The following is a 15,660-nucleotide window of genomic DNA, read 5'->3' as shown; positions in this document are numbered from 1 at the left end:
CCTCTGCTTGCCTTTTGCCCACCTGGCAACAGTAAAAATCATTCAAATGTTTGCGGTTCACTTACATTTCCCGATACATTTAGACCCTTCCCACATCTCAGCAGACGAAAATTAGAAAATAACAAGTATATAAAGCTTGGTGTGCTGCGATATAGAGGAAAGAGGGTTATAATATGATTACATAGACAAAATAAACACCTATATCGCTATTAATTTTCACTATCAATTCTTTTCTATGCATAAAATAATGAACAATATTATGAACGTAGATAAGGCGAACAGAACAATTAAAAGGAAGAACAAAGGATCGATATTAATAATCGTTCCACCATTATAACATTAAAGCCAAACTATCATTAAACTGCGAGCTAATTAGAAAATCTGATGTAACCCGCAGGACAATGTTAAGTTACTCTGAGGAAGGTTATAATCAGCAGGAATAAATGATACAAGGCTACTGTAGGATATAGTAACGTCCTAAATATGGAATTGTGCTCGAGTATTTCATGCACGGATACGAAAAAAAGTCTCATAGCAACGATAAGAGCCAATAAAATGAAAGAATAAAATATAATGAAAAGGAATATATAACAAAACCACCCAAAAATATCAGAAACGAGACAAAATCCGAAACAAACATAGCTGACGTAATTCCAACCAGTCACGTTCTAAGATCAATAATACCTAACAAAACAAGTAGAAATTATTAAAAAACAACAAAGAAAAATCAAAATAACCAAAAAAATATGTAAGGACAAGGTGAAGAATGACCTGTGACCTGTTATAAGACCCACTCTAGGTCAGGGCCACTGGACGGACGCAGCTCCTCTCCTCCCTTCCTTATTTTGTCGGGAAATCGTACTTTCTCGCCCACGTAAGTACACGCAGAGGTTGTGAGTGATTAAATACCCTTCCTGGAGATGGTGGAGTAACGGTGGACGTGTGGAAGAGTAGAAATTGGGATGGAAATCGTAAATATAGTAATGTGTTGCCAAGGGCGCTGGGGTATCTTGTTGTTAAGTGTGTGTGTGTGTGTGTGTGTGTTCCTGCCAGCTCAGTGTGTGTTTAGAGAGTGAAGAGTGTGGTGTGGTGTAAGGGTGATGTGTAAGGGTTGGTGTAGTGTTTAAGTAGTATTGGGGATGTGATGATGACTACTACTATTACTATTACTACTACGACTACTACCACTACCGTTTCTTTGGTACTGTGATGTTCTTTTCTTTCTTACTTCCTTCTGTTAAAGTTGAAATGGTTATGTGCTTTGGGTCTCTCTCTCTCTCTCTCTCTCTCTCTCTCTCTCTCTCTCTCTCTCTCTCTCTCTCTCTCTCTCTCTCCTTGTTTTTTTCTATTTCTTCAATTCTTTTTCTTCCCTTTTCTTTTAATTATTCAGTTTCTAATTCTATTCCTCTTGTAATTTTGTTCTTTTTCTGATTGCCTTCCTCCATTTCTTATTTTTGTCGTTTTACCATTTCCTTCTGTTCAAAATTTCTCCTTTTTTATGTTTTCATCTTTTTCTAATTTCCTACTTGTGTTTTCTGATTTTCTTCCTCCTTTCTTTAATTTTTCTCCTTTCTCTCCTATTTAGCATCACCAAACTACTTTTTCTATACCTACACCAATTAATTAACCTTAAGTATTTCTATCTATGTATTGTATTTAAGTATCTCTTAAGTATGTATTAAGTGAACTAACGTGTGTGTCTGTGTGTCCCTTGCCTCGTCATTCTGCGTTAACAAGCACTGCCAGTCATTCGGTGTTTTAGAGAAGCGAGATGGGTTAGTTTGTCGAAAAGTAACATTTTAAAATGTGGGGCCTTTCAATTTTTTTCCTTTCTTTTTTTTCTTTAATATTTTTTTACCGAGACGACTTGATTTCAATTTTTTTCCTTTTTTTTTGTGGCTTCTATAAATTGTTTTCTTTAATCTTTTTAGCAAGACGGGTTAGTTTGTCGAAAAGTGACGTCTTAAGATGCGAGTCCTTTCAGTTTTTTTTTCTTTACTTTTTTTTAGATGGATTCAAGTTTTTCTTCTTGAATTGATAAGTAAGTTTGTTGAAAAGTGGCATTTTAAGATGTGGGGCCTTTAATTTTTTTCCCTTCTTTTTTTGTGGATTCCATTTTTTTAAATTTTTAAGCGAGACAGGTTAGTTTGTCGAAAAGTGGCATTTTAAGATGTGGTTTCTTTAAATTTTTTTTTTTTTGTTGGTTATTCAATTTTTTTCATATTTTTTGAAGTGGTGTAGGAAAGTGTTTCAGTATGTGGTTTCTTTTCTTTTGTCTATTTTTCTATTTGCTATTCCTCCTTTTTTGTATAGGATTAATTGATGTTGGGTTTCAGTTACATCTTTTGTGATTAAATAGGTAAAATTTTCTCCACCGTTTTTATATTTGCTTTTTCAATTTCTTTATTTTTTTTAGTATAGGATAAATCTATGTTTGGTTTCAATTTTATCTTTTGTGTTTGGATAGCTGACTTTTATCTCACTGTTTCTCTAATTTCTCTCTTATATATTTGTTTTTTTTTCTGTATTTGTGATCTTTTTTATAGTATTGGGTCTGTAGATTCATGTTCTATTTGATGACACAAGAATTATTAGCGTCACTGTCAAACGTCCTCATTTCTCTTTCATGGTGGGACAGTTGGGTCTATAAATTTGTTCTATTTGGCGACACAAGAGTTATCGTTGTTATTTTGTCAAGTCCTTTGATTTATTACTTTTCTTTACATTCATTCTCTTAACATGCAATTAATTTTTTTTTTTGGTAATCTTGAAGTCAAATCAGTGTCTTCATATAGGTTAGGTTTATATGAAATTCAGTGAAATAGGTTAATCTCTACATTGTACAGATCACAGCTTGGGAGAAAGCATTATGTTTTGCAAGTTAATGGGTTTTCAATTATGGCTGTTTATTTTGACTTTTTTCTTTGTTTTTGGCCTATATGATTACCTCTTTTACCTTTTTTTTTTGTATTCTAGGCCTATTGTGCTTTTCAGATTTTAGGATCGTTTCTTTTTCTCAATATTCTCAGCCTATATCCCTTTTTAACTCTTTCAGTACTGGGAAGCATTTTTATCTTGAGTTTTAGGTATGATTAAATGATTTTATTAACATTAGCAAGGGTCTATGGAGGTCAGAAGATTAATGGTTACAGTCTTCCTTATTCTAATCCTCACATGAGTTTCTGAAGCTGTATGAAATCACCAAATAGTAAGGAAAAGGAATATGAAAATATGTCATGGTACTGAAGGGGTTAAAATTCTTTGAGTATCTGTTTTACCTTAATATTCTTCCCTGTATCTCTTTAATAATTCAAGTTGTAGCTAGGCCCATTTTTTCCTTAATATTCTTGTCTTGTGTCCTTTTTAAAGTTATATGACTTGTTTATCTTAAATATTCTTACCTTACCTCCTGTTGAAGTTATAGCTAAGTTATTTTTTCCCTTTAATATTCTTGGCCTTTATCCCTTTTAATATTCTCCTTTTTATTCCAATTAGAATTCTACAGATCTTTTTTTTTTTTTTTTTCTTGCTATTCTTACTCTATATCCTTCTTAAAGTTCTCTGGCTATATCTCCATCAAGCAAATGTATGGTGACCTTATTTAGGCTTTGATAATTAGCTTCGCATTGGAGTGTAAGTTCGTTGCCCCTGGCCTTGGTGATACAGGCAGATTTTTAAAGTCACCCCTCACTTGGCAACACCTTAAAGAAATAGCTAGTTTCTCTTGAGTACTTCAATGTGGCTTCCAGAGATTACTATATGCTAGATCTTATCACTAAACCTCATGTTTTTAGTGTTATCTTAATGAGTGTCCTTTTCATGACCTCCTTTATACACACACACACACACACACACACACACACACACACACACACACACACACACACACACACACACACACACACACACACACACACTCACACTGTCTCCAGGTGTTTGTAAGGAGACCAGCAAACACCTGGCCTCTTTCCAACTGCTTTCACCTCTGTAGCATCTAACGTGTTTCACAGTACAGTGTTTTCAAGATGCTTAATTTTGGACGGTGCTTTTGACTCCCTCTGAAAACTGGTTCTGTAGGCTTTTTTTTTTTTATTATTATCTCTGTGTCTTTTGAGGGGCTTTCTTTCCTATTTGCCAGTTTTTTTTTTTTTTTTTTTTTAGTTTTCAAGGTTATTAATCTTTGATATTGTCTTTGATTCTCTTTGAAATCTAGTTCCTTCAATGACTTTTATCCTCCTCTCTTTTTTTATGGGTTTTCTTTTCTTGTCTATCTTTTTTAGATGTCTTTTAATTTTCAAAGCTCTTAATTTTGGATCATGCTTTTGACTCTTAAATCTGGTTCCTTCAGTGATTTAATATTCTGCCTTGACATTAAACCAGGCAGAATATTTACTGTACATCAAGTGAAATGCAAGAGTATTTTCCAAGCATGTATTAAAACTGGGTGAATTATTTATATACTTGTATATTTTTGTATGTAAGAGGTGATTGACGATGCAAGGTACAGCAGACACACGAGAATGACGTAGCGAATATCTATATAACCCTTTCTTGCACCAGTATGAGTAACCAAGGTGTGTTTAGGGATGGGGGTTCACTTGGCGAGCCTTAGTTAAGGTTGTCGAGTTGGGTCTTGGACTTTAACCATCTTCCTCTTGTTACAGATTGTCGACCATGTTGATCCGAAGGCTTGCAACTCTCTCCCTTCTTACGTCCATGGACAAAATAGCCCCTGCTTGAATATTCTTCTGATTTTTTTCTCTCCTTTCTTTCACTCAGTTCAAATTAGGTCTTAGGGGCAGGCAGTCTTGCTTTGCACTTAGCTTTATTACGTTCTGTAGTGCCACCACGTGTGTGTAGAACCAATATATAATGGAAGATTCAAAGTCTGTTGTGCCAAGTGGAGCTTATGGCATCCCCAAGTGGATTATGAAGAAAGGAATGAGGTAAGGACTGTCTGTATGTCTGTAAGTATGATTTTTTTGTATCTGTATCTGTAAGTATCCATTTTTTTGTCATTTGTCTTCATAGGTTTGCATTCCCGTCTTCAAGTGACCATTTTTATTCTAGAAATGTATTTTTTATTGTCTTATGATTCATATTTATATTTTGTTATACTGGTTTTAATAATTTTCATTGCTTTCCACTTCTACAACTCAAACATTCATATTTTCTAGAATATACTTACTTCTGTAGATATAATGCTTAGGTGGATAGATGAGTATATTCACTTAGTATTTCTGCTTTATTCATTGTATTTATCCCTCAAATTTTTACTGTAAGGCCTTGGTGCTAAGGGAAACCTGTACTAGTGTCCACACAAGATTGAGGTGAATAGATCAGAGGCAATGGAGTTAAATTATTCATAACCATCCCTTCATCAAGCTGTGAGGAATTATAATCTCACTTCATGTCCTTCTTTTCCTTATGGTTGGACAGCTCGTCTCCCCCAGAATTTATACACACAGACTGTTTAGCATCACTATTCATTCTTCTTCATTCTTCCGTCTCCCTTTGTACTCTGACCATGTCTTCAATTGTCTCATCGAAGCTTGTGAGTGTTCCTTATGCTGTGGCTGTGTTATCTTGGTGTTTAGCTCTTCCTCTAGTCCTATGTCTCCTTCAAGCTTATCCGAGTGTGTTCCTCATGGTGCATCTGTTTTTATATTTTCTCTATACATTCAATTACAAACTCATCTGGTCCTATGTCTCATTCAAGCTTATCTGAGTATATTTCTTATGGTGTAGGTGTGTTATCTTGATTTCTATCTTCTCTATACATTCAATTACAGCCTCTTCTGGTCCTATGTCTCTTTCAGGCTTGTCTGAGTGTGTTTATGGTGTAGCTGTGTCTTCTTAATTTCTGTCTTCTCTATACATTCATTACAGCCTCTTCATCTTCTTATCTTATTGGACTCTGATTTATGCATTTTTTGTCATAAGCATTCAAGTTTTATAATTCTAGGGACATTTTAAGGAGTTTTTTTGTTATGAATAGTGAAAAATGCATGAAGGAGTTCTATTGTGTAATCTTTAGTGGACAATCTTGACTTATCTTATCTATAGTCTTTTTTAATAATCTGGGCGGGAGAACAAAGGAACAAAGGATTTAAGAATAAGTTTGTCTATTGTAAGCAGAAGATAGATTATATTACTAACATTGCCTTTAGTTTAGGATATGTTCATTAGTTTAGGATTTAGGAAAGTTCATCTTTGGCAATCTATATTATGCCTTTATCTGTAGTGCTGAATATATATTTCTGGTTTAAGGGACCTAACTCACTCCTGCATTAAACTAGTATGCTTGTGTGGTGACTGTATGCGAACTGAGATATGCACAGTAGTGGTTGTGGCTGGTGTATGTGTGTATGTACAGTATTGCATGATAAACTAATGATTAATCTCGATAGTGTGTTGTGGGCAAGAGAGGCCGAGGTGTGGTAATGGATTTGAATGCTAATGATTAATCTCGGTAGTGTGTTGTGGGTAAGAGAGGCTGAGGTGTGGCAATGGATTTGAATGCTAGGATGTCTTGATTCAGTGTGCAAGGAAGGATATCATTGGTCCTCTCCCACCTCTGGCTGCATTAAGAAAAGACATCCACGACTCACTGTAGGGTTGTGGTTATGTCAAGAGAATGTGTGCCCAGTGTGGAATGCAAGGGAAGGCTTTGGGGCATGTGACAGTTCTCAAAATACACGTGAGGTTTACAAGCAACAGTGCCAAACCTGAGTAAAGCACCTCTTGACTGATTTGTTCATTGTTCACACAGAGACTAAGGTTGTGCTACATTAATACATAAAGCAACACTGCCAAAACTTGATTAGTGCACTTCTTTATACAGGAGACCAACATTTTCTATATAAACAGTGCCAAATCTTGTGTAAAGCCTCTCTTGACTGAGTTGTTCATAGTTTCCATAGTAAATCAGCTTGACTCCTAATAAACCACCTTTTTTTAAGTATTAACTAGGAATATATAAAGCACTTTTTTATGTATTAATTAGAATGATGCTCTTGAGATGCCTTGTGCTAGTTTGAGATGCCTTGTGCTAGTTTCCAAGCTATGTTAAAGGAAAGTGTCCTCCATAATGCATTCAAGATAAGGATTATAAATGTGTCCATATGTTTTTTGAATTAAGAGTGATGCTTTACTTGTTTCTACTTTAGGATACTTCCATCTCAGACTTGCTTTTGTAATGAAATCATTTGTACATTATGTTGTGCTTTGAGCCAACACATTATAGACCTCTGATGGACTGACTTGTGCAGAATTAAACATAAACAGTGTGTGAATAGTTACTGATGATGATGCTGATAGATACGGCAAAATTTGAGCAATGTAACTTTAAATAGCAATAAGTAATATAACTATGCTGCCTTACAGAATGAACAAGATATTAAAGATAACCTACATCTGAACACTTATATTTTGAATAACAATAAGTAAGCTTACTGTAATATGATTATGCTGCCTTACATAATTATTCCTATGTATGCCACAAGAAAGGCTATTGAATGCTAATGAACAAGATATTGAAGATAACATGCATCCGAACACTTAAATTTTCAATACCAATAAGTAAGCATACAGTATTACAACAGTTACTAAGCTGCCTTATAAAACTATTTCTCTGTATTGCCACAAGAAAGGCTATTAAATGCCAGTGAACAATATACTGAAGGTATACACTTGAGCACATAAATTCCAAATAGCAATAAGAAAGCGTACAATATTATAACTCCTGCCTTACAGAATTATTGCCACAGGAAAGGCCATTGAATACTAATGAACAAGATAACTGCAGAAAACGCAGAAAACATATCAATCTACCAATTAGTAAGCATATATGATCAACACAGGCACAATATAGCCTAGTTAGTAACCATTGATAGACATAGTGACTGCTCCCTGCTGTTACCTGAAGGGGCAGTAAGTGAGGCAGCCTTTGTGAGGGCAAGGCAGCGTTGTAATGGCTCGCCCAATGCAGGTATGAGGTGGACGACTTCATTGTATCACCCCCTTCACTAGATGATGGGGGCTTCCTGAGGCTCCGCTATGGTCGTGCCTGCAGCCCCCAGAAGCCAGATGGGGGCATGACTGTAGAGGTGTGTGGCCTCGTGTGTCTGAAAGAATGTGTGTTGCGGGTTTTTGGTTTTGTGTTTTTCCTTGCCTTTTTATAGTTTACCATTGTCATTTTTGGTTTAGTGTTTTTTTTTTTTTTTTTTTCCATTGTGGTGTTATAGTTGATAGTTATGCTGGTTATGCTGGTTGTTGTTTTAGTTACTTGCCTTGTGGCTTAATGACACACACACACACACACACACACACACACACACACACACACACACACACACACACACACACACACACACACACACACACACACACACACACACACACACACACATTTGGGTGTGTCTCCTTTCACGTGTAGCCCCTGTTCATCTAGCAGTGAGTAGGTACGGGATGTAAATCGAGGAGTTGTGACCTTGTTGTCCCGGTGTGTGATGTGTGCCTGGTCTCAGGCCTATCCGAAGATCGGAAATAATGAGCTCTGAGCTCGTTCTGTAGGGTAACGTCTGGCTGTCTCGTCAGAGACTGCAGCAGATCAAACAGTGAAACGCACCACATTCTTTTATATATTGTTTGCATGTTTCCTTTGTTATCGAAGAAATGTGTGAACTTTGTGCCTGTTTACGAGGTTGACTTGTATGCCAGTGTGGGTACGTTGAGTAGATAAGATTGTTGCTTGTCATCCTGTGCGCATTATGGAACTGTAGCTTATCTGTGTGTGATTACCTTGCATTGTAGATTAGTGTTGCTTTTGTTCCTTTCAGTTACCAAGGCATCTGGAGTTCTGACATGATTTTTTTTTTTTTTTACTGTTGGAATTTTAATGTTTTTTTTTTTCCTTTTTAGTCAAAATCTAGTAATGAACATTTATATCGCTGTGAAATGCCAGTTTGAAACATTTTTATGGGTTTATTTAAGGTTTTGAGTTTAGGTATAACATATTTTACTACATACTTATTAATTTCTTTCAGTGATCAGTACATAACCTTTTAATATAACAAGCCCTTTCTGTTGTCATTTCTGTTAAGTCTTTTCAGTCATCCTTATCCGCCAAATTCTGATGAACAAAAATTAGATCTGTATAACATATTTAATACTACTAATTAATTTCTTTCAGTTAACATTACATAACCTTTTAATATAACAAGGCCTTTCTATTATCATTTCAGTTAAGTCTTTTCAGTTATCAGTACATAACCTTTTAATATAACAAGGCCTTTCTATTATCATTTCAGTTAAGTCTTTTCAGTTATCAGTACATAACCTTTTAATGTAACAAGCCCTTTCTATTATCATTTCAGTTAAGTCCATTCAGTTATCAGTACGTAACCTTTTAATATAACAAGCTCTTTCTATTATCATTTCAGTTGAGTCCTTTCAGTTATCCATATCCGTCAAATTCTGATGAACAAAAATTAGGATCCAGTGAAGTATTTTAAATTGAAATTATTATTTGCTAGAATGGGGTAGTAGAGATTCAGTAAGTTTTAATTAGGATAGAGTAAGATGTATTATTCCCCATTATGAAGCTTAGATTTGATAACTTTCTTAATCTAGACAACCTTGATAATGGAGGAAGGTTTTATAGTTGCTGTTTAGTTTGACTATTTCTCGATTTTACTGTAGATGTTCATGGTTAACCTTTAGATTAAGCAACTTTCTAAATTTTATTAGGTAGCATTATTGATAGAGAAAGATTTTATATAGTTATCCATGAAGAGTGAAGCCATGAAGAGTGAAGCAAAATATAACCTTTCATAGTTAACGTTTAGATTGAAGCATTTCCTAGATCTTACTGTATAATACATTGATAGAGAGATTTTTATAATTACCCATTAGAAATCAAGCAAAATATAACAAAATATAACAATCTCCATGATGATGACTTAAATTAAATACATTTCACCCTGATTTTGGTGGATAACCTTTTATTTATTCTTTGACCTTACTAGCAAACATCCCTTGACCTCCCTTTGACCTTCCTTGACCTCTCCCTCACTCCACAGATACACGAGTGAGAGTTGGATAGTGAAGCAATTGTACCTTATACTGTACCATGGCTAAAAATCTGAATATGCATGCAACTTAGTCAATATTCCTCCATGAAATTAACTAGGTAGTATTTAAGTGCCATTTATGTATGTGCCGTCAACCTTAATGTATGTTTGTGCATGTGTACGTGTCTGCAGGTGAAAGACGACACCCTGCAGTTTTCCCCGGACACCACTCCCACCTCCACCACCATCTCCATCGGACCGGGAGGGTTCTCAGTGGAACCGTCTCCTGCCACCACTCCTCTCACCACCCCAGAAACCAAGGCAGAGACCTCTGACGTCCACCCTCTGCTGGTGCTGCCTATGAACATTAAAGGAGGTCAGTTCTTTGTCTCTGCTTGTCTTGTCTCTCTCCCGGCCGTTCTACAGATCTTGGAGTTGTCTTTATTTTTCCCCCTTTTTTTTGTGCTTTTAGATTTTTTTTTTTTTTTTTTTTTTTTTTTTTTAGAGTATTTTATCTTTGAGGTTTTTGTCTTGCTGCTTCTGACCTTGTTCTTGTTTTTCCAATTTTTTTTCCCCATTTTTAAGTTTTTTATTTATTTATTATTTTTTTTCTTTTTAGGTTTTGTTTTTCTGCTTCTGGTCTTGTTCTTGTTTTTTTATTCAATTTTTTCCTCTATTTTCCTTTTTTTTTAGGGTATCTTCTTTTTGTGAGGCCTTGTTTTTTTTTTTCTGCTTCTGGTCTTGATCTACTGAAAGGTCTAGTATGATGTCTTTATTTTTTCATTATTTCCTGCTTTATTTTTATTTTTCCCCCTGTTTTTTTAGTTTTTCTTTAGGGTATCTTCTTTTTGAGGATTTGTTTCCTGCTTCTGTTCTTGTTCAACTGAAAGATCTAGTATGATACCTTTTTTCATTATTTTCCCTCCATTTTTATTTTTCCCTCTGTTTTTCTTTTCTTTTTGAGGCTTTCTGTTTTTCTGATTCTGGCCTTTACTGAAAGATCTAGTATGACTTATTTTTTAATTGTTTCCCTCTATTTTTAGGGACTATCTATTTTTATATTTTCTGCTAAGGTCCCTGTTTTATATTTTCTGCTAAGGTCCCTGGAGTTCTAAAATACCTCACCATTTTTCACCTTTTTTAAGTTGCCTGGTGATATTGGTGTTTTCTCTGCTTGCTTCCTGCTTTTTGGCCCAAGACAATCTGCTTATGGTGGTCTAGGCTTTGATGGTGTGAGTAATTTGTGCTCTTACCCGTGGCTTCCATGTTAACTATGCAGGAAAATAAAAAGTTTCTCTCTCTCTCTCTCTCTCTCTCTCTCTCTCTCTCTCTCTCTCTCTCTCTCTCTCTCTCTCTCTCTCTCTCTCTCTCTCAGTATTGGGTATTAATGGGAGATTTTTTTGACTATGATTGCTCTCCTGTTTCTCCTTCCCTCCTATTTCTCCTTCCCTCTTCTTTAATGTCGTGTATTGAAAAGGTGGGATTTATGTATTGTATTGATGTGGGTATTTTGATTGCTGTTTTATTTGTCGTGTATTGAAAAGCTGGGATTTGTGTATTGTATTGATGTGGGTATTTTGATTGCTGTTTTATTACCTATTTTTTTTAAGGTGGTGTGTTCATCCATTTCTCTTTGCTAGTGTGCAAGACCTTTCCAAAAACTTCACAGCATATTCCAGTAAATTTCATGGTTATTTGATTTGTAAGGCAAATAATTTTATAGATTTTTAGATGTAACGTCTAGATTTTTTATTGATATATTTTTCTAGTGAGAATATTTGTCAGTTTTAATATTACTATTTCTTTTCTTTTCTTTCATGTATCTTTATTTTGTCACATACTTTAGATTTTATAAATAGCCTTCATAAGTCTCCCTCATGTCTTCAAAAATTTATCCTCCATCATTTTTACTTTATACTTTTATATTCATTAATTTTACTTGCCATATTCTGATATTTTCATTACTTCTTTCCTCTTGTCATACACCTCAGACTCAAAACCAAACCTTTTTATTTTTAATTCTTCCATCTTCAGCACTATCATATTTACTTTTTTAATGTATCCCCTTCACACACCTTCTAGAATGCATACGTAGCCAATCTTTGTAGTTTTCTGTTAACAAAAGCTATCCATTATCTTTCCTCTTGTCACACATCCTTGCACATCTTTCCTTGCTTCTATAATCAACCTTTATAAGTTCTCCTTCCTGTCTTCTAATTGTTGATAGCAAACTGTTACTGGATTCCCACTTCTTCAGACCACTATGAATGATTTGAAGTCTCTCACCCAAGCATTCCTCTTCCTTATTACTCTACGAAAACCTTATAGAACCAAGGAGACGGCATATTCTCCAATGAAGTTAACAAAAATAGTGCTCTTGTTGCTGTATTGTGGTCTATGCATATGTGTAGGTTAGAATTTATGTGTATTTTGGTTAGTGTTTTGGTGTAGTTTAGCATCGTGGGTCAGTGCTTGTTGTGTAGTGTTCATGTTTGATTTTTATCAGTACTGTGGGTGGTGTTTCGTTAGTGGCAATAGTGTGTTGACATGGCAGTCTGGGGTGTTTCTACCCTGGTTTTGCACGGTAGCAGCCATTATTAATGTTGTTTGGCTGCCATTTATCCTGTATGTGCTCCTTCTAATTTGTTACTTTATTCTGATTTCAACATTTTATTTGTAATATACTGCATGTTTTTTGTGACTAGTAAATATATTGCATGTTTTTTAGTGACTAGTAATTATCTTCTTGTTCTGAATTTTATGTGAACTTGTCAGTACAAAAGTGCATTAATAACCTTGTGTCTGCTGTCAGCTGCCTTGTCAGCATGTGACTTCAAATCTATTTATGCAGTTCTTTTCTAAATTTTCTTTTGCTTATTTCATTCACGTCATAAGCTCGAGTTAGTTTGCCTATTCTTCCCAGACTGTTCTGTTTTTCTTCAGTTTTAACATTTATCCATCATTATTGGTTAGTCCTCGCACTATGTCCTTGATAGCCAGCAGGTACACAAAGCCTGATACACATTCTTTCCCCCAGAACCCAAATTTATAGTGAAGGTAGAACCTCCAGATTCCCCAAAGACCAACACCGAATCCCTCGGCCCCACAGCTGCTCCAGCATCCAAAGAGCTCTCCACCACCACGAGCCTGGACTGCATTGCAAACCAGAACAACACACTCCTCGAGAAGGTCCAGTCACTGTCCTTGGCCACCACCCCAAGCCACAGCGTGCCGACGTCCCCAGTGACCAGCCCCTTCACCACCCCCAAGAACTCTCCGATTCTCGGCCGCAAGTGTGTGGTGGGCGTGGCAATGGAACCGCAAAGGAAGATCTCGGCTCACAGCTACTTCTGCACCAAGCAGCTGCAGGACAACCAAGGCAGTATTAGTGCTGCTGTGTCCTCCCTGAAGGAGGAGGTGTCTGTGAACACCAAGCAGCTGGAGGAAGGGGCCATTGTGGCACCCAAAGTTATGGGCCAGAGGAGGAGGCACCCAAAACCTTCTGCCCTCCGTGAAATGAATTTCTGGGCCCCCACCTCCATGTAGACTCAGACCCAGCAGGATGCCTCCCTGGGGCCAGCACGTCACTCCTCCAGTGAGTGCTCCCCATTGATATTCATGTTCAAGGTTGTTAAATTAAGGCAGCTTTGTACTTTTAAACATCAGTTGGTTGCTTGGAATCTAGCCATATGTTGTCCTGTGTTATGTTCAAATTTAAGATTATTCAGTTTTATGTATTGATATGAGATTATATTTTTAACTCCAACTATACTATGGTTAATGTACAAACATGTTTGATTTTAAATGAGCACTAGCTATTGGTTGCTCATGTTGAGGAGGATTTGTTTGCTGCATGCAGCCTTTTGTTGACAGCATTTTCTCCATGTAATAATAAAATAAAGAGGAGTTTTCCTGCAGAAGTAAAGAGTTACCTTTACGTGTTCCTTGTATGTGTTTAATCTCACTTAAAGTAATAATGTAGCACTTTGTTTCTTTGATGTCTGTCATGTGCATCGAGTGACGCTGTATCCGTCACTGGCAGGTGACAGAGGGGGGACTGTTGGCTGCAGGAATGTCTTTCACCTATCCATTAAACTCAACCTTGGACCAAGATTCCTCTGGGTTGTCTTTCATTTGTTTACACCTGATGACAAAGTAAAGGTTCACTTCACTTCACTTGCTATGAATCAATCATTGCTCATGCCAAAACGAAGACCCAAGACCATTCTTGAAGCCATGACTGGTGGATTGTGGGTTGTGCATGCCTTAAGCTCCTCTTGACAGGTGATGTAGCCTTTCACCTGATTTATTGGTGTTAAGTAAGGAGTGCTTCACGCTTCCACGTTGCTTCATACTGAGTGACATAGACGTTTAATATTTCACTAATCCTTAGTTGTTGGTTAAGGATTTTGTATATGCATGTTATATGAATTTGGTCTATAAAGTATCCTATTTTTGTACTATTTGATTCTTCAATACTGAAATGTCTGAAAATTGGGGATTATTTTTTTTTAGGTTTTCTACATAGTACCTTGACAAACCATATCTTAATTAAGTCAGTGATATGTATATTTTGAAGTGCTACAAACTTATTCAGTGAATTTACCTGTATGACAAATTTACCTGTAATTTTTAGATCAGTAAATTCATTTGGTACTGGGATATCGTTTTTCAGTATCCCTGTGAATGACAAGTGAGTCTAGCTTGTTTTGAAGTGAGAAGGGAATGGAGTGAAGCTCTTGGATAATGTAAGGAAAGGATTTGCATTTCCAGAAGTAATATGAATGAAAGGTGACATGGTATTGAACTCTGAATATTGGTTTATGGAAGATGTAATAAGAGAATTACTCGTTCAATCTGTAAAAAAAAAAGTGAAAATAATGCCCTGTCTTGACTTACGGTTCATATGGTTCATACTTTAAGGAAGAAGAGTTACAATAAAAAGTTTTGATGTAAACTTTTGTTTGGTTCATTCTCTGACGAAGGAAACAAAGCAAAGAAAAAAAAATCACTGACGTGCCTTGATTTCTGGTTCATATTAAGGAAAAAGTAAAAAAAAAAAAAAAGATAAATAAATAGCTTGATGTGACTTGTTTTTTTGCTCTGACGAAGTAAACAAAGCAAAGAAGAAATAGATGAGTTATGACCTGAACACCCTTGGCAGGAATGGGTACAGCCGCTCCTCCCCGTGACAGACATCTCACTCCTGACGCGGCAAATGGCAATGGTTAATGAGTCTGGGTCTTGTTCTGAGCATGTCATGGGAACTTGATTTATTCTTAACATTCCCGGCATCTCTCGTGAATCTTAAGCTTTATTTAGACCATGTTGAGGATCCAGATGTTTCCCACCGAGTAGTAGTGCGTGAAAGTTTAATACACTAGATACGATTAGATAGTATTATGGAATCCTGCAATTAGTGAGTCAGTGGGACGTAACCTGAGAGATGATAATTGAGATACATGTCACGGAATAATCTACTGCACTTTACCGCTTTGTCCTCTCATCACTATTATCCAACACCAATGATCAATTGGTCTCATATAAATTTTTGCCACTAATGAAGCGGAATCCTTAGGAAACAATG

General features: G+C 36.1%; 1 protein-coding gene across 4 annotated transcripts; it reads left to right on the top strand.

The window, feature by feature from the left end:
- Positions 1 to 720: 720 nt before the first annotated feature.
- On the top strand, positions 721 to 15,030 carry LOC123507527. Of its 4 annotated transcripts, none has more exons than XM_045260447.1 (5): positions 721 to 874; positions 4,665 to 4,946; positions 7,991 to 8,108; positions 10,266 to 10,449; positions 13,183 to 15,030. In XM_045260447.1, exons 2-5 carry the CDS (start codon positions 4,873 to 4,875, stop codon positions 13,617 to 13,619), a joined length of 813 nt encoding a protein of 270 aa, XP_045116382.1. In that variant the 5' UTR covers positions 721 to 874; positions 4,665 to 4,872; the 3' UTR covers positions 13,620 to 15,030. The 4 variants fall into 4 exon arrangements, with proteins under 4 accessions (XP_045116382.1, XP_045116379.1, XP_045116381.1 ...); XM_045260444.1 differs by having other exon boundaries at positions 13,111 to 15,030; XM_045260446.1 differs by lacking the exon at positions 721 to 874 and adding an exon at positions 1,048 to 1,104 and having other exon boundaries at positions 13,111 to 15,030.
- Positions 15,031 to 15,660: the final 630 nt, after the last annotated feature.

Source organism: Portunus trituberculatus, chromosome 22 (assembly GCF_017591435.1).
Source record: "Portunus trituberculatus isolate SZX2019 chromosome 22, ASM1759143v1, whole genome shotgun sequence".
Lineage (NCBI taxonomy): Eukaryota > Metazoa > Arthropoda > Malacostraca > Decapoda > Portunidae > Portunus > Portunus trituberculatus.
The sequence above is the reverse complement of the archived record's forward strand: the minus strand, read 5'-3'. Positions and strand labels throughout refer to the sequence as shown.

Excerpts from the sequence above, each read along its gene's own strand:
- LOC123507527 (XM_045260444.1), top strand. The coding sequence starts at position 4,873 with ATGGAAGATTCAAAGTCTGTTGTGCCAAGTGGAGCTTATGGCATCCCC. Across the intron at positions 8,109-10,265 it reads ATGGGGGCATGACTGTAGAG|GTGAAAGACGACACCCTGCA; the intron begins GTGTGTGGCCTC and ends ACGTGTCTGCAG. Across the intron at positions 10,450-13,110 it reads GCCTATGAACATTAAAGGAG|AACCCAAATTTATAGTGAAG; the intron begins GTCAGTTCTTTG and ends TCTTTCCCCCAG.